This window comes from Drosophila bipectinata, chromosome 3R, assembly GCF_030179905.1.
Source record: "Drosophila bipectinata strain 14024-0381.07 chromosome 3R, DbipHiC1v2, whole genome shotgun sequence".
Taxonomy (NCBI): Eukaryota; Metazoa; Arthropoda; class Insecta; order Diptera; family Drosophilidae; genus Drosophila; species Drosophila bipectinata.
Genome location: NC_091739.1, coordinates 29163940 through 29188023, shown reverse-complemented (window position 1 = coordinate 29188023; position 24084 = coordinate 29163940). Strand labels below are relative to the sequence as shown.

At 44.8% G+C, this 24084-nt stretch overlaps 3 protein-coding genes across 8 annotated transcripts; 2 read left to right on the top strand and 1 right to left on the bottom strand.

The window, feature by feature from the left end:
- Positions 1 to 117: 117 nt before the first annotated feature.
- Positions 118 to 15951, bottom strand: mesh (sushi domain containing 2 mesh). 6 transcript variants are annotated; one of them, XM_017233125.3, is made up of 16 exons: positions 15818 to 15951; positions 15160 to 15642; positions 11865 to 12100; positions 11611 to 11798; positions 6213 to 6390; positions 6013 to 6150; positions 5315 to 5483; positions 4663 to 5257; positions 3358 to 3480; positions 3036 to 3194; positions 2231 to 2975; positions 1756 to 2174; positions 1509 to 1696; positions 1136 to 1375; positions 1016 to 1066; positions 118 to 946 (listed from the first exon to the last, which is right to left on the bottom strand). In XM_017233125.3, exons 2-16 carry the CDS (start codon positions 15575 to 15577, stop codon positions 474 to 476), a joined length of 4320 nt encoding a protein of 1439 aa, XP_017088614.2. In that variant the 5' UTR covers positions 15578 to 15642; positions 15818 to 15951; the 3' UTR covers positions 118 to 473. The 6 variants fall into 6 exon arrangements, with proteins under 6 accessions (XP_017088614.2, XP_070138169.1, XP_043068259.2 ...); XM_070282070.1 differs by having other exon boundaries at positions 733 to 941; positions 1013 to 1066; XM_070282068.1 differs by having other exon boundaries at positions 1016 to 1375.
- Positions 13385 to 14572, top strand: bnk (bottleneck). Its single transcript, XM_017233131.3, has one exon. The coding sequence runs from the start codon at positions 13484 to 13486 to the stop codon at positions 14420 to 14422; it is 939 nt and encodes a 312-aa protein (XP_017088620.2). The 5' UTR covers positions 13385 to 13483; the 3' UTR covers positions 14423 to 14572.
- Positions 15952 to 17133: 1182 nt separating the features above from the next.
- LOC108119829 (probable 2-oxoadipate dehydrogenase complex component E1 homolog) lies at positions 17134 to 23660 on the top strand. Its single transcript, XM_070281654.1, has 12 exons — positions 17134 to 17368; positions 19175 to 19292; positions 19459 to 19636; positions 19776 to 19995; positions 20585 to 20746; positions 21015 to 21088; positions 21175 to 21939; positions 22001 to 22418; positions 22475 to 22798; positions 22897 to 23085; positions 23284 to 23369; positions 23459 to 23660. Exons 1-12 carry the CDS (start codon positions 17245 to 17247, stop codon positions 23561 to 23563), a joined length of 2763 nt encoding a protein of 920 aa, XP_070137755.1. The 5' UTR covers positions 17134 to 17244; the 3' UTR covers positions 23564 to 23660.
- The last annotated feature ends 424 nt before the right edge of the window (positions 23661 to 24084 follow it).

Genomic DNA, 24084 nt, shown 5'->3' with positions numbered 1-24084 from the left:
TGACAGGCAGTTAAATAGTAAACAAGGATAACCCTGCGAAGTGTCAACTTTCATGTAACAATTGGCATTATCCGATCTGGCTGCAAGTACACAAAAAATAAAAACTATTATCCAATATTTATATGTAAATTACTAAAAACAAGTGTTTGGTTTTATTCAATACATAAATGATGATTGTCCTTTACCAGGAAGGATGGGGGGATAAATGTTGAATGCTTTGGAACTTGTTACTACATTTTTGGCTTGAGTTGAGGCTGTAACTATTATTTACAAAAAGTGCAAATATATTTTAGGGTCATGGGCAAAAAAACAATAAAACAAAGATTATGGTAGAGGTCAGGGGTCAAAATTATTGTGCAATGAACTGAACTTAAAAATAATCATTATATTCTGGCTCTTAGTATTTGAACTTTGCAGCTAATGGGTGGTTTTTGGTGTTTTCATTTGGAATGGGTGGATGAGTGGTGCGTGATTTAAACCTCCGTGGACTTCTGGACGGAGGGGGTAGGTGAAGTGGCCAGCGGGGGCGACGGCAGGCCGCTTTCTTGCGTCAACGGCGTAGGTGCTGTCCGGAGGGGGGTGGCCGTGGCGGTGGGCACTCCGGAGGGCGGACGGCTGTAGTACTGGGTATTGCTGGGGAGGACCGGGACTCCACCAAAGCGGTTCTGAGTCGCCGCCTGGGGAGTGTAATTTATGGAGCTGGCGCCGCTCGTGCGGCTGTCCAGGCCACTGAAGGCGGGGCTGTACTGCTGGCGGTGCAGCTGATCAGCTTCCTCCGGCGACAGGGGCTGGTGGTATCCGGCCGGATGAATGGTGCCCGTGTGAACGTCCGCCTCGTCAAAGTCATCGTCGTCCTCGTGATCTTCATGATCGTGGTTCTGATGCTGATCCAAGTCCGTTCCAGAGGCTCGCAGGGAGCGGCGACCCGACTGCTTCGGCTTCTCACCTGTGGTTACGTTCGGATTAATGTAGGAAATGTCCCTGGCTAGCTTTGAGCTTGTTCTATTCTGACTACCTTCGGATGAGGTTACATCCTCGTCGTTCTCATCCAGATCCCATTTCTTAGCTGGAAAATCAATTTGCGGTTTGCCAGGTAATGGTTCGTTCGTGCGATATACTTTGTCGTAGGACCTACTTTTCTTCAAAGTGCTGGCATCCGTATCGCTATCGTCGTCATAGTTCAGGGTCCTCAGATTGCGAGCAGAGCTGGCCCGGGACCGGGGCAGAACGGGCATCTGCCAATGGGGGTCCTCCTTCAGCTGCTTCTGGCGGTAGCGGTAGACGCCGCAGACGATGCAGAGCATCAGGGGGCAGATCACCAGGAAGATAATGCCAATTGCAATGAAAGCGATGCGACGCGTGTAGTACACCTCACCTGTACAAGGGAACGAGGGGTAACATTCGAGGGTCAAAGGTTGAACTTAAGACTTTAAAAGAATTGTGGGACGTGTTACTGAATAGGGACTCTATCCTACACAAATAAAACTTCTTATATTTTTGGTACTCACGTAAACATTCCGTGTAACCATACTCAGGTACATTCCAAAGGCCATTGGAGAGGCACTCTCTCCTCTGATCACCCAGCAGAATGAAGCCCTCGTTACACTCAAAGGACACCTTGGCACCCGGCATAAAGTCAAAGCTTAGCTTGCGACCAAATCGGGGAGTTTGCAGGACACCACAGGATACAACGCGCCTGAAGATAAAATATTTAATGTTTTTTTTTTCAAAACAAAAAAAAATAAGTAAACTTACTGAGCATTTTCTGCCTGCATATTGACTATAGTGTCGTAGTAGTTCTTGGTAAAGTGCGCCAAATCCCGATTCAAGGTCATTGCATAATCGTACTGACACTGCAAACATTCGCCGCACAACTCCTCAGCCCGTTCCGCGTCGTAGCTTCGATTTCCGGGCAGGAAGTCCGCCGGATCAAGCACGTAGTTCGGCTGGAAAGTGGAATTGGCGTAGTAACTAGACATCCGTCCGAATTCGCGGGTAAAGAGAGCCGCTCCCACTCCGGGCACATCCCGGTCCGTGAGCATCCATTTGAGGCCAAAGTTGGTGTGGATGCTGCGCAGATCGTTGGTATTTATCGTAGCAACCTGTCCGTTGGGCAGGACAAAGTCATCCAGCTTGTTGAAACTCCAGTTGCCAAAGAGTCCTGCCGTTTTGTTCTAAAAAGTATATACATGTTAGCGGATAAAAGTCACGAGCCAAACCAAAAACTTACAATGAAATTCCAGGGCAGGAAAACGCGTCCTGTCATAAATCCTTCGTTCTCCACCACTTCTACACCAATGCCGGCATCGAATTGCACCACCACCTGGGACTGGTTGAGCAGGTAGGTAGGAGTGTAGACGGTTACACCGTCAAAGTGCTGGAACTTGAGACTCTCGCGATCGAAGTACACCCGACGACCGTCGGCCAGGACATCCAGGCGGTAGCGCCACCTGGCGTGCAGTGGACGCAAACGTACCTCAATGGTGGTGGTGGTGTTTCCGCGCATCGCCACTGCCGTCAACTGGGTGGCCTGGACATCGCCGTAATAGTTAGATGGTAGCTGCTGGAATCGTCCCTGGACCTCAAAGCGGTTGCTCTCGTCTATACTACGGGCCAGGACGAACTCTCCCAGGCCATTGAAAGTGTACGCCGTGCCGTCAAAGGTTACGAAGTGAGGGTCACCGAATACGCCGGCGATACCAGGCGCCTGGTAGGCCACACAATCCTGCGAAGGACGACGCTCAAAGCGATAGGTTTCGCATCCGACGGCCTGTTCCTCTTGCCAGGCACAGCAGGAGTAGAAGGGACGCATGTCGTGGAACCACATGGACAGCGAGGGCACTTTGCTGGCCTCGTTCCAGGGCATCTTGCCCAGGTTGTGGACGCGACGGGGTCGGGAGCCCCACATCTGGTCGTAGGTCAGCATAAGGTAGCCATAGCGATCGTAGCAGCACTGCTGTTCAGCTCCTTGGGCACTAAAATAAGGACATACTGAAGCCTGTTTTTTAAATTTTGTTTATTTTGAAATTACTTACACTGGCGTTCCACTGACCACGCAATGAATGGCGCCACGATGCCTGAGGCAACTGGGGTTCGAGTCCTTGTCGCACTCTCGATCCGGTCGGTAGCGTCCTTTGTCCAGGACAGCCTGGTCCAGAGTGCAGGGGCATAGGGGCAGGTCAGCAGCAAAGTTCCTGCAAAGCAACGGAAATTATGATTTTTAAAAAGGGCAGTCCCAGGGCAGTTTCCTGCGAAGCCAATCATTGGGGAGCCAGGACACACCGAGTTGCGTTCGCTGTGCGAGCCTGGTTGCTTTTAATTAGCAGCAAATGCGAATGCATATTTGTTGAGCCTTACCTCAGGAATCGGTCCGAGCGAAGCCAATTATCGCAAAGAGCCCGCGGCCACTGTATTCCGTGCTGCTCCTTCCACTGGGGTGCCATGTACCAGGCCAATGGAACTGGTCGGGACCACAGGACTCTGCAATGAAAATCGAAAATGCATTGTCAAAATGTGAGTGTACTAGTGTAAGTGAGCGTGTGTTTGGTTGAGATTCATTTCATAGATGACATTAATCATACGCCCCGTCGGCTACCTTTGACATTCGCGCAGGCAAAATGCCAGCTAATAATGAACCCAAAACAGGGTAGGGGTTCCGGGCCATCTCATTGATGAGAAACACGATATTACCATTAGCCGTTGCCTAGTTAGCCTTGGCAATTGGCAATTCGCGCCTCGCGCTGCCATGGAGATATTTTTCATTAAGTTTTCACAATTACTGGCCCATCAAATGGAAATTAAATGTTGAAACAATGCTAACAATTTATTTCGCTCCGCCCGCAGTCGCTTTGGGCCCGGCTAACGACACCCAAAGGTGCCATAAACAAAAAAAATACGAAATGGTTTTATATTGCGCCTTCTGGGATGCACATGAAAAAATAATATTATGCTATGTTTTTGTTAGAAATCATTAATATTCTGTAAAGATTATGCCATTTAAGATTTTTGTTGTTCATGATATATTTAATTGTTTTAAAGAGACAACTGAAAAGATATTTCTTCCCTGTGCATGATGAGCCTTTTTTAGGGTCTGTAATTTTATGGCTTGTAAGATGATTCAAGGTTTAAGTGCAAAATAATTGCAGGACGTGAAGGCAAAGGCTTAAATGCAAATGCTCGCACAAATACTAAAACGGGGCCATTAAAAACACATTTCCATTATTGATTAGCTTCGAGAATGTCTAGCAATTACAGGCTGTCATAATAAGCAATCCTCGGCCAGGCCGGGGTAAATTGATTGAGAGCCCAGGGCGGGCAGAGACTGAGTCTGGGGATTGGATGGCTCAGCTGAAGTGCATTTGGCTCATTCTCATTGTCATTGAAATTGCTCCGGCAAATTGAATAAAAACATGGATAGACCATCGACAGCTCCAGACGGCAGTCGGAACTCGGAACCCGGTACTGAGCTGACACATTGAGACAACCGAGAATCAATTAAAACATAATAACAAAAGATGCTGGACAGGATGTGCCAGTGGCGGGATGGAGGCCCCCCCTGAAATGAAACCTGAAGCTGATGGCCTTGGTCACTTGAAATTGCAATTACCAACGTTTGTGTTTGTTAAGTAATATAATTTGTCCAGTTGGAAACTCTCAACTTACGGGCTGATGGAGAGGCCAGAGTACTGATCCGGCTGGGTGAGGTTGATTTGCAAGAATCCGAACTGCATGTCGCGGTTGACGTTCTTCCGATTCAAGTAGTTCGACGGTGTGATTACATAACTGCCCGAATTCGAATAACTAGGCTCGATTACATCGATGTATTCCAACTGCGGCTCGATCTTTGTCTCCCGGTAACCCCAAAGCGAGATCATCACATTAGCATTGTTATTCGTGGTCAAATTGTACGGGATCCAGGTGATCTTGATCTCGCTGGGGTTCTTCTTGTACACGTCGTCGGTGGTGAAAAAGATCTTCTCGGTGGCGGCGGCCGGTGTCTCCACAAAGTACTTGCCGCGCCACTTGAACCGCTGGGTGCCGACGGAGATCTGGAATCGGATATAGCCTTCGGCCTTCAAGAACGGTTGCACGCAAATAACGCGGTTCGTGTCCACATAGGTGCCCAGTACGGATTCCGTATCGAAGTGGCATGTCACCCGGACGTTTGGATCGAAGCAGGGACCTGTGATGTTAACCACCTGACCACCCAACATGTTGCCAGATTCGGGAGCAAAGGTCAGAGGCAACAGAGCGGCATCTAAACAAAAACAAAGTCAAATAAAAATAGTAATGGTATCTCTCAATCAAAACATACCTATGTCCTTATTACAAGAGCCAATCAAAATCTGCTCGTCCACTCGGAAAATATGACGTCCTGGGAATCCGTTGGCCCATCCCCTGTTGGCCAGATCTCGTATTACCATGTTCTGGCTGTAGGGCTTGTACTCGTAGGCCTGAGTGCCATTGCCAGCATTGAAACCGACCTGAAAGGGGAGAAATACAGAAAAGTTCACACATGTTTTTGGGCAGACAGGGTCGGAGTGGGAAAGTGCAATTAAATAGATGCATTTAAAACTCCTCACCCTTTTAATTAACTGTTCACAAAGTTTGCAATTATGTCGGGTATGTTTCGGGTGCTTAGGGAAAGTTTCAATTGGGCGTTTAATTAGTGAAAGTGGCTGCAGGCACAAGTGGCATCAGCTCGTAAATGCTTATGATAATTGTAATTGTGATTTATGAAAAGCAGAAAAGCCATTGAAAATGGTTTGCGAGAGCGAGCTCTATATTAAAACCATATAACTTTAAAGATACTTTTCTGTGCATGTCCTTTCTCTTTACAGATTCCTTTTGATTTAAGAATAAATCACATGGGAATGTGGTAAAGAAAAAACTGGGAAACCCCCGCACTTGGGAAGTTTTTCTTTGCAATCAACTGCTTAATTGAGTGCCGACAGGCAAAAAGTGAATGAGCAAACAAGGGTCAGAGTTCAGGAGCAGTTCAGGGACACTTACGAATGCTGGCACACCACCCGCTCCTGTGGTGGTATCTCCTCCTGCCTCAGTATGGGACAACCAGTTCAGCACGGCATAGTTGTAGATGAGGTAGGTGTAGACTTCGTCAGTGGCCACAACCATTTGGAATGTGTTTGTCTGAAGGATAATACGAGAAAATATGTATTAAAAAATCACTTTAAAGTAGGATAAAAACCTACCATGAAGAGGGAGTTGTCAATGCCACCGGCAAAGGACACGTTCTTCCAGGTGGCGATCACCACGTGCTTGGGTACAAAAGTCTCAGCGCCCACCACGCCCTGCCGGATATCCCACATGGTGCGCTCCCGCACCTCCACGCCCATCTGGTCCGTCCGTCCCATCAGATCACGTTCCACGCTGCAAAGAAATTGGAGGAGAATGGAGGTTATCCGTCAGTTCAGCTGCCGATTCCGATTCCGGCTCATGTGTGTAATGCGAAAAGAAATCGAATGATGGGCTGAGGCGGAGTATGCAAAGTAAATTTCGGTTTGGCGTCTGCAGGAAGATAAATAGATTTGATGTTTGGCATATAAATCAGGACCCAGGCGGAGCGATACTGATTTTGGCTCCTTCTCATTACTTTTTCCTGGTGGGCATATTTTCATAAACATTTTATTTATTTTACGCTCTTGTGAGCACTTTCAAGTGTGTTCTTTTTTTTTGGTATATGGTGGATGGATGGCGTATCGACGGCCGACACATTGGCGACGCCATCGCGGCTACGTGGCGTATGATTTATATGCTTTAATTATTCATTACGCATACGCCGCGAGCTCCGCACTTCAAAAACTGTTCGCCGGCAGCGTCATAAATTGCTTTAAGCCAGTTTAGTTAAATTACACCAGGGCTCTTGGCTCTCTGGAAGCGCTTAAACAAAAGCCAATCCACCCCAGACAAATAAATCCTAAGCCGATTTGCCGAGAGGGATTTTTATTATTACACTGCAGCCTTGCCTTTGATTTGGTACCAGTTTTCATTGCCGGACAATTGCACGGGAATGTCCGAGACCTGCCCTTGCCCGAGGTGGACAATTGTGGATTGTGGAGGATTGTCAAGGCCACTGGCCCGATGCCCAGTGGCCGGTGGCCATAAGAGGCTTATCAAATGAAGCGTTCGGCTCAATACAAACATGCTCAGTTGATGGCCGAAAAACGAACTAAAATAACTTGCTAAGGGGACACTGCGGCTAATGGAGGCATTCGACCAAATTCAAAATGGAAATAAATAATTGAGAATATTTAAATTGAATTTTAAATGGAAATCGATGAAGAGATTGTTTCAATTTGCCTCTCTATCGAAACTTAAATGGTTTTTGATTTGAATTTCATGCCCGCATCTTTGTCACAACTTTAATTAATAAAACAAAATATGAAAGAAAATAACGACATCTTTGTCAGAACTTCAATTAATAAAACAATAAAACAAAATATGAATGAAATGAACGCGATACGGGAAAAAATAAATGGAAATTAAAAAGAAATATGTCATGCCATTTTTGTTCTCTTCTCAATATCCTTTAATCCAAAAATCAACTAAATTAAACACAAACAGAATGGAATAGCCCACTTCAATAAAATGTAATAAAAGCCTCGGATAAAGGTAAACTAATTCCCAGTCGCTTTGACAAGGACATTCATTTAGCAGGACACTGGGAACTAAAACAATTGAAATCGAAAAACTCGTTATGCTCCGGCTTGTCCCTGTATTTGTGGCAAACAAAGATGAATGTGTGGCATTCTCTATTTGCATTTGGCCGGTAACATTTTATTGATTTTGCCCCGTTCTTTCTGGGTGATAAATTGAATCAAATAAGAGGTCTTTTCTAGAACATAGAAATGCAAATGCAAACAAACATGAGTGCTGCATCATTGTTGTTTCTAAAATATCGTTGCAAGTTATTAACACTTGAACGAATCGATAAATGCCACATTACTGCCACAAAGACTCATAATGCGCAGTCTGCATTTAATATTGGAGAGGACATAAATTATAACTGCCAGCAGATGGTGATGGAAATAAATTACAAAATTACACTTTCCCATCTTCATGCCAGAAGTGAGCAAAAAAATGCAAAACATTTCCAGGGAATGTGCAAAAACCGCATGCCAGGGCCAAATACCAAAAAAAAATATAAAGATAACCGCACACACACCCACTGACATAGTTTATCATTTGTTGGCCTAGAGGAGAAAGCAAGAAAAACTTTAAAAGTCTGCAATTGACATTCGGGGATAGGGAAAGCGTACGGAAAAAAATGGAAATTGTCACTCAGCCTAGAAATGCGCGCGCAGCAGCCAAAAACAGCCGCAGACTCGACAACTTTTACGTGTAAGTAAGCCAAAAAGCCGCACACACAGACACGGACACAGTTACAGACACAGGCAAGTACAAAGCCATAGAAAGAGTCGCAAAAAGTAATAGAAAGTCGGAGCCACCCGAAACCACCCACTCGCCCAGTTCTTGAACTGCGCCATTATACACTTTATTGCATACATTCGGGCGCTGCCACAGTTTTGTCTGAATTTGTAGGTTAAAATGCCTTTTCGCTGCTTTTGCATGGAAGCTACCATCACTACCCCCTTAATCCTGCCGGCACATCCTTCGCTTCAGCCATGTCTCAGGCTTCGCCTTGCCCAACCGTGTGGCCCAATTCCATCTCGGGGTGTAAATGAAAGTGAAACAATGGCTGTACTTAAAGAAAATGGCGAAAATTGCATGTAAGCTGCTGCAGAATGCGAGTAAATGCAGGCCGAGACTTGCAAATGGCCCAGCCAAGGACGCGCAAGGACTCACGGTGGCAAAGGATCGTTAGTCGCGCGGATTGGGGAAGTTCTTGTTATGATTGGCAAAAAGGGAATAATGAAGCGGCATTATTATTGTGCGCCAGTTACGAAGGAAAACCCCCGTTGGCAGAAAATCAACATTTCAGAAAGTCGAAAAGTTGAACAGATAGTTAATTATACAAAGAGAGGTATTGCAAAGGGGTCTATGCATATATTCATTTTGTTTGGCTTAATTTAAACTAAAGATACATGAATTCCCTGGGCCATTTTGAGGTCTCTTTGGATTCTCATTTGCCACAAAGCTGCCGAAAATGTTTTAATTGTGCCTCCGTTGGCCGTCAATTACGATGTCGTTTGTAGCTGCCCTTGCCAAAATAACAATTAAAAGCTTTACGCGCTTCCAGCATGCCATTTACAACAAAAACCCCCTAAAAACCCACACATGCTCAAAAAAAGTTTGAAGCGTTTACCACATCAAAAAAAAAGAGAGAAATAAAGGAAAAAAGTGAAACAAAGACCTGAACAAACGACACCCCGGCTTGGCATTAAGTTTTTATTCGCCACCCAACGCGGCTAAACGTTTGTATGTGTAATTAAACGTGCGCTCATAATGAATTTAATGCTCAAAGCTGACGGCGACCCACGCGGCGTATGCGCAATGTCCTGCACTTTGAGCTAATCCAAGTACTGAGCTCCTAAGTGCAGGCATGCAATTAAATTGATGCCAAATAAGTGGGGTCACTGATATGTGAACGAGTGCTAAGAGGGTGTTGCTGGAGAGGTATGGATGGGGGCTCTCGCGATGTTAATGGCAGCGTGTTAGTGGAGGGCAGAGGAGCAGCCTCCATAGCGTGGGTAGCTCAGCAATTTTACATCGTTCGCATTTCACAGTTCGTCCCGCTTGGCTTCTTTATCTTCAGCACAATGCAAAGTTATTTAAATTAAATTCCAGTCACAGCTTCAGTCACTCCCTACACACCAATACCGTTCATACCGTTTCAAGAGAGGGAAAAAGGGCTCTCCACAGGACTATAAGTGCTAAAAGGAAACACAACACATCCTTCCATTTTAAAGCTAGTGCTAATATATAAATATTTCTTTTAAAAACATCTAAAGGTAAAATATTCAAGTGCCCTTTTCTCAGTGCATTCATCAAAGTTTGGTCGAGTCCTTTCACTTGACGCTGGTCCTTACTATACACGAGGAAAAATACGCGAAGACAATTAAATGCCAAAGAGTGACCGTGGACTCTGCCATTGAACGAGTTATGCAGCACAGGCTCTGACATATTGTCAGAGTCACTTAAAAACATTGAAAATACTTCCTCCTTCAATGAGTTGCTCCTTGTGAGCCTTGCACGAGTTTAATTGCACAACTGTGGCTATTTGTCAGACTGGGTTGCAGGATGGGTTGTTTTTCATTGGACAGTCGGATTGATAAAACCACTTTTCAGATTTTTTTTCAAAGGATATGCACACATTCCTCAACTGGCTTGTCATTCTGTGTCATTTTGATGTAATTTATGCTCTCCTTTAGTTTTTTTATGCGAAGTAACCATCTTCATCTTCCCAGAAAGCAATGAAAGTTAAGGCAGTTAAAACAATGTAGGCGAGAGAAGCCATAATTTATGCTCCAAATAGCACAGACATCGAAAAAAAACTAGGGACCACAAGGATGAAACTGACTTTAACTAATTAATGCATTTTTGAGTGGAAACTTTTTTGTGTATGGGATTACGGAATTTGTAGAGGTTTTATTTTGTAAGGCTCCTGCTGGCGCAAAACTCATATAAATAGCCCACAAATAACTTTCGGCCCCCACTGGCATTCATTTGCATAATTAGCCAAGGGAGGCCAAAAACACAACAAACGAAAAAGAGAACCAAAGTCATGTTTGTATAAATTTAAGCATTGTCCCCGCAAGCATTATAGACAAAGTGCAGGACCATTGAATATAATTAAAATGAAATTGGATGGTCACGGAACGGGAGAGATTCCGACAGCAACCTGGAAAAATATGGGAGCACTGAATTCCCAATTTTATCACTGACCGTGCTGTTTTATGCTCTTTTGTGTAAAGGACTATTCTGTGTTTTGAAACAAGTGCACGCACAAATGCGTGCTGAAATCAGCATGAATTTATCATGAAAAGATGGGTGGGGATGGAAAATGCACTGTCTGATAGCGCCACGGGAAAATATATCCGAGAACAACAGACCAGGTAGCCGCCATGGAAATAATGCGAAATTCTGGGGCAATAACTGACAGTAACAAGCAGAAAAACAATGGCTATGAGTAACAATGTGAGGGCTTGAAAACAAGGATATACGAATACTGAAATACTCTTCCATAAAAATATATTTTATAGAATCCAAAAATGAAGACTCAACCCCATCGAAAACTTAGGAAAAATACAGTTGCAAACCCCATTTACCATAAATCATACCCTCTGAAAGGACATAGTCATGAATGCAAGCCAACAAAAATTTAGGGACATAGGAAATGGAGACTGGGGGGTACATGCTCTACATGGTACACATATTACTCTGTTTTAGTTTTCTGGCAATGGCGAAGAGGACACGTAAAAGGAAAAATACACATAAATACTTTCGTTTGGCGCGTGCTCTGTGCCGATTTTGAATATGCAAATGCCATCAGAGACAAGGAAAAATAAATATGGTTAACAAATAAATACAAACCAACCGGAAATTCAAGCGGGAAGGGGAGTAGGAATGTTGAAACAAATAAATGGAGATGCGGGATGCTGGATGCCAAATGCAGATGTATATCCTTACCGGAAGTAAACACCGGGTGTGCGCTGGTCAATATCCGAGGGATAGATGCGTCCGACACGGCACTTGCTGAAGAAGATGCCCATGAACGAGGGATCCCGCTTGGTGGGCCAGTCCTTAATCGGGAAGACGAGGGGATAGGTCAGGTACTCTGGGGGATCGGAGAACTCCAAATAACCATTGAGGGAGAGCTGATTGAGGATAAAGAAAGAGTCAGACTAAAAATAATTTCATGTCGAAGTGATCTGAAGACCTACCCTTGTGTAGTTGAAACGGAATCCGTAGAAAGGCATTTGGAAGTTAAGATTCTTGTGGAGCTGCGTCATCGAGGCGTGGATATCAAACTGGTAATCACCACGTCCCCCTTTCGTGTCCTTGTCGAAGAACCAGTACATGAAGTTGCTCCGAAGCTCTGCCAATCGGGCGGGAGTGATGGTGTATCCCCCCGCAGCAGTCGAAGGCGATCCAGGCGGAGCGACATTATTGTTGGGATCTGTAATAACGAAGAAATATGGAAGAGAAGACAAATAGCTTAGTGTGCGGCTTTCGGAGGTGAGAACCGAGAACTCCCGGCCTATCATTATAATTTCACACCTAATCCCTGGAGATTACTTTTTCAATTCCACAATATTATCCTGCACTTGCAGCCTGGCTGGTGCCGGACAGAAAGTGAAAAGAAAATTTTCCCCCAAGTTTGCCACATTCCCTGGCTCTTTTGCATTTTTCCGCACCTGCTGCTTGCCCCCTTGGTCCATGGTCCTGGGTCCTGTCGTTGCAAGTTTGTTACATCCTTGCAGCTCCCGTTCTCGTTACGTTCCGTGCACTTGGCCATTAAAGGTCACAGTTAATATTCATTTCTGTTCTGCCAACTTGGCCGGCATCGCCCCCCTTTGCTACTTTCTTCCTCTAATTTCTTTTCACCGCTGGCCTTTTAAAGCCATTTAAGCTGATTAAGTGCAAAGCTGACGCTCCCAGTGGACACTGAAACAGGAGCCATCACAGTGGCAGTATCCGCTTAAGGATATTGCTCCAGACACTGACCAGAAACTGAAATTGCTGGCGAAGTTTTCGTGGCAAAGATTTCCTAAATATTTTCGGCATCTCCAAGGAGGTGAGGTTGCAATTTCGTTCGTACATTTAAGAAGCTTTTATACTCTTTTAAGCTTTAATTTCTAAATAATAATTTCTTCTAAAATATAAATTTTCTCAATTAATTATCACTTCCTATCACCTCAGAAACCCCCTTTCATCCGCTCCTCTGTGGATAAGCGAAAATTGCTATTATAATTGGATTATTTCATTTTACTCCTTTCTACTACTTTCTCTTACATTCACATTCTCTCTGGTTCTCTCACTTGGAAAGTGTCGAGTGAATTATTGGACATTAATTGCATTGATTTTGATTGTAATGACCAAACTAATGAAATGTCAACTGACCAGAGCGGGCCATAGAACGTAAAAATCTCGAACATCTGCTGTACTTTTAATCTATTTATGAATTAATGCCTGGGCAGGGATCATAAAATCCGCTAATCCTTTTCGAGTAAGTGCCATAAAAGGACTTGGATTAGCAGAGCAGTTGGTCGTCTTTGTCTTTGGCTTTTTCGAGAAGAGTCGTGAAAATTGGTGCGCGGAAAACACGCAAAATTCGCGTGTTCGGGTTGCGATTACCGGGAAATTTGTCCTTTTTTATGGCGGCCTTAGGTAGATTCCTGGAATTTTGGCCCCGCTCGAGTCAAGTTGAGCCGGAGGAACCGCATCATGGCTACCTGAAACGCACAACAGCTGCCGGGGATCAGGTAGCCTTTGATTTCTGGTCTATATAAGCACGGGCTAGATTGCAAAACAGCATCATTCGTTCACCAGAGTTACCAAGATGAGCATCAGCACTTTCAACTTTCAATTCTACAACTACAAGCTCCAGTCCGGTTCACCGAGTCTGGCCACTAGTTCTGGATTTGGATCCGCCTCCCGTTCCATAAACTCCACTTCCTTCATCAGCGAACTGGAAATGGACATTGACGAGGAGATGACTCCCTCGCCGGCGATTACATCAACGCCCAAACCACGTTTCACGACCGAACTGGCTCTGGAGTTGTCCAAATCCGAGCCTACAGAGCCGCCAGCACTGCGACCCAAATTGCACACGGCCCAGAAGCGCTGGTCCATGGAACTGAGGGAAAAAGTGCTGGAAATGTCCAAACGAAACAACGCATCCGATGGCGAGGAGAAGCCACAAACCACAGTGGGTCAGGAGCAGCCCCTACAGCAGCAGCCCCAGCAGGGACAGGAAAATGATGCCAACACACCCACTGTCAGCGACAAAATCAACTTCTTCAACAAGCTGACCAACACCTTTCAGTCGAATAACAAGTTCCTAGCTCCCGGCAATAGCCAAACCAATCGCTTCATATCGCTCCTGCGCTCCAGTCGCCCCCAAGCACTTGCCACCTGCAACAGCAACAACACCAGCAACCACAGCCTGAACGGCAGCACCGTCAGCGGCGGTAGCGCTGCTCACCAAGTGCCCCCACCCAAACCCAAACGCCTCGGGGCTGCAGGGGCCAGTACCCAATCCCCTATCAGCTCGTACCAATTTGCTACGCCCATGGGCGTCGGCAAGGGAGGCAGTCAGCGCAAGTGCTCGCTGCGCCGCAAGCCTTCGATGGACAAATCGCGAGCCACGATTTCACGGCAGAATTCAAGTGCCACCGTGCGGCCCCAGCACCACGCCATCATGGAGGACCTGAGTCTGGTGGTACCGGTTCGAATGCGGATTGCCGAGTACGAGCAGCGCATCTCAATGAGTGCCTGAGGAGGATCAAGGATACTGGACACCCGCCATGCGGCGCTCAGAGTGCAAAGCGCAACTTCCCAAGGATAAATCTAAAAGTTAGTTTTTGTATTTAGGATAAGCTTTTAAAGATCAAATAAAAACAAAGAAAAAAAAAAGAACCTAACATTTTTAATCAACTGGGAGTGACTAAAATGGAGGCGCCATGTAAGCCTAAAATGTCTATGACTAATTGAGAAAAAATCCAATCCCCATAGACAATACTCGTATTTCAGTTCTGATAAAGGTAGTAGCTTTTGTAATTGCAAAGCCCCACACTAACAAGGTCTGTAAACTGATTCATACAATATGGGGGGAGAGCATATAGTATATCCTCTCTTAACCCAACACAATGATATATATGGCATATCTTTATAAAGGTGTATACTCTATATCTCACCACGCACTTGTTTTGTTTGCATTGAACTAACAGAGGGAAAACAAGAAAATCGTTAGCTTTTTAATACCTCAACCCGGGCATTATCTTATCGGACTTTGCCAACGGAGAGGAAAAACATAGAGGGATTGCGAGGAATGGCAAGAGAGCTTACAACACCTGCCCGAACAAGCCATCGAGCAAATATTGGTAACTGAACTGGCCGGTGGCCTGGTAGATAAGATAGCGCTGGGCGGGCGGGCTCACACGGCGTATGAGTAATGGCTGGAGTCTGATTCAGCCCAGGGTCACCTCATTTTAAGAACTGGATAGGAAAACTCACCCCAATTGTAACCAGTGTTGATATCTATCAACTCGCCCATGTACTCGTCTGGCATGACTAGAGCTCCGAACTGCTTCTGTGGTTTCAATCCTGCCACGGTGAGGACATCGTCGGTTCCGCGGCTGGTGACATGCACCACAGGTATCATCCGCTGGCCACCGGGAGTGGGCTTCGGGGTGGGGCTCGTACTGGGTTTCGGTTTTGTCGTCGTTTTGGGCACATCCTTCACCACCTCCACGAATTCGGTGTCCGTTTTGGGCTTGGCGGGCTGGGATGGTTTTGGATTCGTTACGATTTGGGGCACTGCGTTGATAACCTGATAGTCCAGGTCCTCCTCGGTGGATATGTTTTCGTTGGCCAGGACGTAGGCCATGAAGCCACAGGCCAGCGCACAAACCACAAACAGTTTGAAGCGCATTTTTTCACTCGTTTTCGTTCAACACTTAATTTCTAAATTCGTTTTTAATATTATTCGTTTCACTGCTAAAAGAAAAACACAAGAGAGGCATAAATTAGGCAATTTCCACGTTAATTTTCTTGTTTTTTTTATATTTTCCAAAATTTTCACTTTGATGATGTCATCACTTTTGGGTGGGTGCTGTTATCAAAGCTCTATTCTTATCACTTGGCACAATTATGGGTTACTATTTTGAATTACCAGGCAGAAAAACACGTTCGTTGCAGCGAGCCGTTCAGCTAAGACTGAAGAAAAGTTAAACCTGGCGGTCCGATCGGGGCGTTGCCGAAAACTCTTTCAATTGTCGCCGTAGAGTCGATTGTGAAACGTTCCATTATCTTCCTGATAAACGAGACCATATCTAATCGCAGGGAACTCACGCACTGATAACGCATTCCTTCAGCAGGTTGCTCACCATTTTTGCCGCTCCACATTTCGGCTGGCTTCTCATTTTGCCCTGGATTGTGCAAGCTGACCAAGTTACCAATTTATTTGTTTATTCCGTTTTTTCTCTCTCTCAGTGTGTTGAATATGGAACCTCGTCGATTTGTGATTCATTTTTATTACCGTTATTCACACTCGGCGTTTGTCATGACGCGGCCTTTTTGTGATACTTTCAATGGCTCGTTAAAGTTACAGCCACACACAGACACATGCATATTAAACGGATGTTCATGTATGAGAGCACTTCCCGTTATAATTATAGACAATGACCCATTACCGGCTATCAAACGCTATTTCCGCTGCAGCTTAAATTTTATGAATGGCCGTCGACGTAGAAAAGGCCTACGGATTGATTTCATTAGGCCATGAAAGTTTAAGGTCTCTTCTAATGAAGAAATAAAAAAGAAACGATTGTTTGAACCTGATACCAAATGATAACAAATGATAAATAGCAAAATCCTTAAGGGTGTGGTAGCTTATAAAAATGAATAGATTTATTGGTTTGCTAAGATATCCTATATACATGCATTGTGCTGTAGATCAATGATATTTATGATGTTTTTAACTCATTTTAAAAGTTTCCATGTCAATAACTATTGAGTTTGTATTGAGTTTGTGTTGGAAAGACGACTCCGAAACCATAAAACTGAAAACTTTTCTAAAAGTTACCACATGTTTGGTCTTAAATCCACCTCGATTGTTTATCACTTAAAATAACCATCAATTAATTAGTAGACCTGCTGCTTATCAGCCTTAGTGCTTAGATAAGAAGTTTTTTCGAAATTTCCAACATTTTAAGACCATGTTTTGGAGCCATTATCATAGTAGTGCTGTATGATTTTAGTGCTGGTAGATTTTTTTTAATCGTTAACAGAGTTTTAATGGCTGACTGTTAAATAACATTGCACACTCCATGATCCCTTAAAAAGTATGCTACACAAAATTGACATGATCTCTTCAAATCGATACACCCTATTATGTACCATGTATGTACACTATTTTCCACTCTCTCTTTGGGCAGCTTATCAGCATGCGGAATACTTGGGGGTCCGGGACTCCAAACAAAATAATATTCAGTTTAGTTCTACTTGGAACTCTCTTTCGGCAAGAGGCAAGCGACCGCGTATCCCGCGTTAGTGTTTATCAGGTGATCCGGCAGATACGCCTATTTTGAATCCATCAGCATGCTGCGTTACTTTGCGCATTCGGAAGCCAGGCTTGGAAAAGTGCCACGCCCCCTGACACGATACTATCACAGCGAGAAGGGAGTATGGGGCTATAAGCCCATAGCACGGCGGGATTACCAAGGTAAAGTGTTGCCAAGACTTCAATAATAAAAGCTTCATCCGTCGAGATAGTAATCGCATCGATAAGAACATTCGGTTAGTTGCCACCGAGATCAGAAATGAGCAGTGGAAATGTACCCAAAACAAAAAGAAAACCACAGGAGTTTTCATTCCAGTGACATTATTGTGGGTTTTTGTGTTTGTGACTGGGTGGGCGTGTTTAATGTGTTTCAAGCCGGCAATTTATCAATGGGCAGTGTGACCCGAGCAGCTGACCAATAACAAAAACCACAACAGCTACAGGGAGCCAAGTACAAATAGAACAAAAGATCAAAAGCAAATTGTTGTGGGTAAGCTCTGAAACCAGAATCGAAAATCAAACTAAAATAAACGAGCTCACGGTGCGCTTCGAACATGTTTGATGCAACTAGTTGGGACCCAGCTTTAAAGAATTTTAGTTTTTAAACTTAAATATTAAAATGTAAAAAAGATGAAATAAGTTAATGACCATTTCTTACTATAAGTAACCAGTAACATCAAGTAACTTAAATAATCTCATTGTTTATACCCATATTCGTTTCTGTAAAAAAATCTCCTACTCCTAGGTAATGGAATATTTTTTATGGGTTTAATGTTGCCTCCTTCCTGTTGAGTTACTGGGTACTGGTAATCTTTTGGCTTTTAGCTTATCACTTGTTTTCACTCTGAAATCTGATAAAGTTAAACTAATATATGGCAGAGTTTTTATATTTAGAACCGACGGCCTGCTGGGCGACCCCCCAAGGCCTCTATAGGAAACTTCACTAATTAAGCGAAACAAGAGCCGAAGAGATAAGATTTCCTGTACATGGAGAACCCAAAGTATCACGACAGGATGCCGGCCTCTGTCCCCTAGAGCCTGGCAAAATATCAAAGTCCGGCAAACAAAAGGGCCGAAAAATTGAAACTCTTTTGTGCTCGTCCAGCATCCGTCGTGAGCACAGTTGAGGGCTTATCGACACCCGTGGCCAGCAGACCGGACTCCGGATTCAGTTGTCCGGATTCAGTGGCCATTCGGGAGCCTGTGACTGGTCACCAGAGAAGAGTTTTTGCTGCTGGATCATAGCGTCAGGTTGTGACATCAACACAGGAGGCCTCTGTACACATGAAAAAATAATAAGGTCCTTTAGGTTTTTCTAAAGTGACTAAATGTTATAAATAATAAACATTAAATTTAAACTTTAAAACTAAATCTTAGATATATCATTATTCATATCATAATAATGCCATCAATTATTCCCAGTTATATCCTGGCCATGCCAAGTAATGAAAGTTGGTTTATTTCCACCACCTGAGCCTTGTTTGCCAGTCGTCCTTTGGCTGTAACCCTGTCAAGGCAGCCTTTATCCTTTGGCAAAGGACACGCCGCTGAGCTCCAATAATATTTACACTCTCGAGTTGAAATGTTGTCACCGCAAATACAATTCATCATTCGCAATATCTGTCTGGCTTTGGGTGCTCCTACTCTTTAACATTAAATTGATTTATCACCGAAATATTGTCCAGGAATTGCATAAATTTTGAAAGAAAATGTTTCCAACTACTAAATGCCAAACTACTGAGTGCCAAATATTATTAAAAAATTCATATACCTCGCAGCTAGTTCATCAAAATGTAGCGGAGCGTAAAAAGCAAAGAATAAATATCATAAAAGTAAAAGGCCAATAAATTCAAAATGCCGCACAATGTGGCAATGGCAATGGGAATGGGAGTTGCACGTGAATCCTTTTTTAAATAATTTATAACGTGAGTCGAAATTTATATTGTTTACGCATGTGTTCCATTCCAGTGGCCGAGGATGTGCGGGCTTCGAGGAATTCGCAGGGCAATGTCTATCGATGGGTGGAGGCCTTCCGCCAGCACGGACACAAATTGGCAACCGTAAATCCTATCAGCATCAGGCCAAGGTAGGACATAAACACCCAATCCCTTTGCCCATCCCTAAACCTAAAAATCATACCGGCAAATGTCATATTTTATTTTCCCTTCTTCTGCCGGCCATTTGCTTTCTTTTTAATGTCCTGTGTCCTGTATATTTGTCTTGTGCCTTTTCGTTGGAACGGGGCGGAGCAGCCAGCAGGAGTTGCAGGAATTAAGTCCCGCATTTTATGGACTGCAGACACAGGAGACGGTGCGCACCGCTGGCCTCTTAAGTGGTCCGCAGGTGGCCCAGAACGTCGCCCAGCTGGAGCAGCTGCTCAAGGACATTTACTGTGGCCGTTCAGTTAGTGCTGAGTTTTCTTATGTGGAGGTAAGTGGGGAGCATTTTGCAGAAAAATGCTGGCATTTTTAAATTAACCCAATTATGTGTTGGTCTTCTGAATGTTTCAACCTAGTTATTGTCTTTTTTGAGTTAAAATTCATGTACTGATACCCTTTTTTGTATACAGGACATCGAGGAGCGGGAGTGGCTGGCCAAAAACTTTGAGACCCTGGACCAGCATCAGCTGGAAAATAGCGAGCGTTGCGAAATCGCCGAGCTGTTAATTAAGTCGCAGGCCTGGGACAATTTCATGGCACTCAAGTTTCCCACCGTGAAGCGGTACGGAGGCGAGGGCGCCGAATCCATGCTAGCCTTCTTCTGGCAGCTGCTACGAGACAGCGTCCAAGGTGAGCACTCAAAAATAAACATTTAAAATTTAAGCATTCTCATTAATGCTAGATTTTAGACTAAATAAAAGAATGCCCTTAAAAACTCGTAGATCGGAGAGCTTACCATTTTATCGCGAATTCTGTTAACTTAATCTTATTTTTTAATCTCAACAAGACTGGCTTTAAGCCTTAGTTTTATCTTCAATTTCTCTCAGTCTCTAAACTTAACATCATTCATCCGAATCCGTGCGTGTTGGGGAACTTCTCAAACACGATTACCGCGGCACAAAATCGCGGACCCTTTTCAGCCCGCCAAAAGTTTGTCGCCCGGTGCAAGGATTCTGGTGCCCAAAACGATATCCCCATCTTATCGTAAACCGTATCACGCCTTCTCCCTAACCAGAATTATGGCCTCCCTCGTCAGGAGCTCACATATCACGGCACGCTTACTTAACCCTAATCTGCTTTGCCCCCAAAACTTTTCTCTTTCGCATGCAACCGACCCGGCCAAAAAATCAACCAAAAACAACGACTGCGACAACCTAAACGGAAACAACGACAACGAAAACAATGTTGGGAAAAAAATGTTGCACAATGGAATTGGCAGGGAACATTGAGCACGTGGTGCTAGCGATGCCCCACAGAGGACGCACACCGTTGCAGGCCGCCTTGTTCAACATGCGGCCCGCCAAAGTTTTCCGCAAACTCAGCGGCGCATCCGAGTTCGCCGAAGACATCGAGGCCATGTCCGACGTCATAAGTCATTTCCGTAAGTGAAACTTAACTTTTCCCGCAATTTTCGTAAGGTTTTTATAGAAGATGTGCCTGGGGTTACAGGGTATTCAAAAAAATATGGGGGAATCCTCTGGGGACTCTAGGGATATAATTATATTTTATGTTGTGCTATAAGTGCTTCTTATATAATGGGTAGTGGGTACCTTCTGGTCGACACTCTCTGCCTTAGGACCTAGCTTTGCTTGCCTAAGCACACACGGCGTATGCTTAATTTAATCAAACTTGAACTGAATCGCACACAGATGTTTCCGAGCAGCTGCAGGTGCTGGGCAAGAGCCTTAACTTCAGCATGGTACGCAATCCCTCGCATCTGGAGGTAAGCCGACACATGCCAAACTTTGAAATTTGATTCCCGATTTTATCGTCCTGTTCCGTTTCCTTCTATCCTACCGCCCACTTGAGGCTGCCAATCCCGTGGCCATGGGCAAGACGCGTTCCAAGCAGCAGACGAGGGGTGACGGAGCCTTCGGAATTACGGACAGTCAGCCCTTTGGCCAACATGTGCTCAACGTAATCCTCCACGGAGATGCGGCCTTCGCCGGGCAGGGCATTAATCAGGAGTGCCTGAACATGGCGTATGTGCCGCACTTCGAAGTTGGTGGCAGTCTGCACCTGATTGTCAACAACCAGGTGGGTTTCACCACTCCGGGGGATCGTGGTCGATCCACTGCCTACACCTCGGATTTGGCCAAATCCATACAAGCTCCGGTCTTCCACGTGAACGGCGATGATCCCGAGGCCTTGGCCAGGATTACAAGTCTGGCCTTCAGGTATCAGCGAGAGTTCCGCAAGGACATCTTTATCGATCTCAATTGCTTCCGTCGCTGGGGCCACAACGAACTGGATGACCCCACATTTACGAATCCATTGGTGTACAAAATTGTCCATCAGCGGGGTTCCGTGCCGGACTCGTATGCCCAGCATTTGGCCAACGAGAAAGTGCTGTCAGAGTCTCAGGCCAAGAAGATACGGGATGACTACATAAAGTATCTGGGCGAGGAGCTGGCCCTGGCTCCCACATACGAGCCACCGCCATCCTTCTTTGAAAAGCAATGGAAGGAGCTGCAGCTTGCGCCCTCCAAGGAACTGACCTACTGGGATACCGGCTTGGATTACGGACTCTTGCACTACATTGGCCAGCAGAGCGTGACTTTTCCCGAAGACTTTGTAGGTTTCATAAAATTATATTGCAAATCCTGGCTTATAATCCTTCTCTCTTGCTATATAGAACATTCACCCTCACCTGCTGAAAACCCATGTTAACGGACGTCTTAAGAAACTGGAAAACGGGGTCAAAATCGATTGGTCCACAGCGGAGGCTATGGCAATTGGTAGTCTCATGTACCAGGGTCACAATGTTCGGATCAGTGGTGAGGATGTAGGTCGGGGTACCTTTTCCCATCGCCACGCCATGTTGGTGGACCAGCAGACGAATGAGATGTTTATACCCCTGAACAGCATGGAGGGCGGAAATGGCGGAAAACTGGAGTTGGCCCACAGTATTCTATCGGAGGAAGCAGTTCTGGGATTCGAGTATGGCATGGCCATCGATAATCCCAATAATCTGATCATCTGGGAGGCGCAATTCGGAGATTTTGCCAATGGAGCTCAAATCATTATCGACACCTTTATTGTCTCAGGAGAGAGTGAGTAATATTATTACTTTTCAAGGACTATTGAAATAATTTTATATCCTTGGCAGCCAAATGGATGGAGTCCAATGCTCTGGTTATGCTGCTTCCCCACGGATACGATGGTGCCGCATCGGAGCATAGTTCATGTCGCATCGAGCGCTTCCTGCAACTCAGCGACTCCAAGGAAACAGCTCCAGATGGCGATGCCGTCAACGTGCACATCGTAAATCCCACCACCCCCGCCCAATACTATCATGTCCTGCGTCGCCAGCTGGCAAGGAACTTCCGGAAACCCCTAGTGGTCGTGGCTCCGAAGACACTCCTCCGACTTCCGGCTGCCACATCAACGCATGAGGACTTCCAGCCGGGAACGCTTTTCCACAATGTTTTGGGTAAGCTGCTGGATTTTTAATGTTATTCCTTCATAATTAATAAAATAACCAAACAAACATTCTTTTTTAATTAAATTAAAACCATTTATTCCCATTAGGTGACACCACTGTCCAGCCGGAGCAAGTGCGAAAGGTGATCCTGTGCAGCGGAAAGCACTACTATATCCTGGCCGAAGAGAGGGAGAAGCGGAAGGCCTATGACACGGCCATCGTGCGCCTTGAATCCCTCAGCCCCTTCCCCTTCCAGGAGCTGCAGGCTCAGTTGGCCCAGTACGGCAACGTAAAATGTAAGTCCCCTCCACAAAGTTGGCCACTTACTTTATTCACCATCACGGAAAATAATCAAATTTAAATTAAGTTTAAATTATTAATGGACCTATTTACAACAAGTATTCATAAGAATAACTAACCAACTTAAAAACTAATATGCTGTTTAAATAATTCAATTTTGTCATTATGCATTTTCTATTTTTTTCACCGTGCAGCGTTCGTTTGGAGCCAGGAAGAGCATCGCAATATGGGAGCCTGGACTTTTGTGCGGCCACGTTTTGAAAATTTAATTGGCCAACAGGTAAAAACAGTGCCAGCCACAGGCACTGCCACAGCCACTGGGTATATAGCAAGAAAACCCGACACTTTTCCGCTTTTTCCTCTCAACAGCTCCACTACTGCGGTCGCTGCGAAGCTCCCACCCCGGCAACCGGAATCGGAAAAGTGCATAAACGGGAAGTTGATGAGATTGTTGCAGCCCCATTTGAACTTTAGTGCGCCACCTCCGCCACAGCCTGTCCATATACGTATATCACAAAGTACTTTTAGCTCAATAAAACTGCCAAAATATGTAAAAACCAGAAAACCAAGACTGACCCAAGAGATACGAACTTGGGAATACACTTGTTGGTACGTTGAATTGGTATGGTCTATTGGGGAATTAAGGCTTCTTTGCTTTGTTGAAAGAATAAGCAAGTAACTAAAAGTTCAATTGAAATTTTTCGCCAATACTGTAGTCCCAAAAATGATCTGAATTCTTAAGTACCCAAAAAAAGATGTAAATACAAATACAAGTAAGGGAAGAAAGCGCTCTCCGCTTTACATAATAATTCATCGAATGGAAAAAACGTCGGTTGAGGGGAAAACTTTAAGCAAAAAGTTTTTAATTGTTTGTTACTGACCGGCCCAGGGTGGTCCGGCAATTGTGAACATAATTTGTTGCTGCCAGCCAGGACTTTTACTGGCAGACCCATAAAAGAACTTAATGCCCCAACCTACAAAAAAAGAAGCAGTAA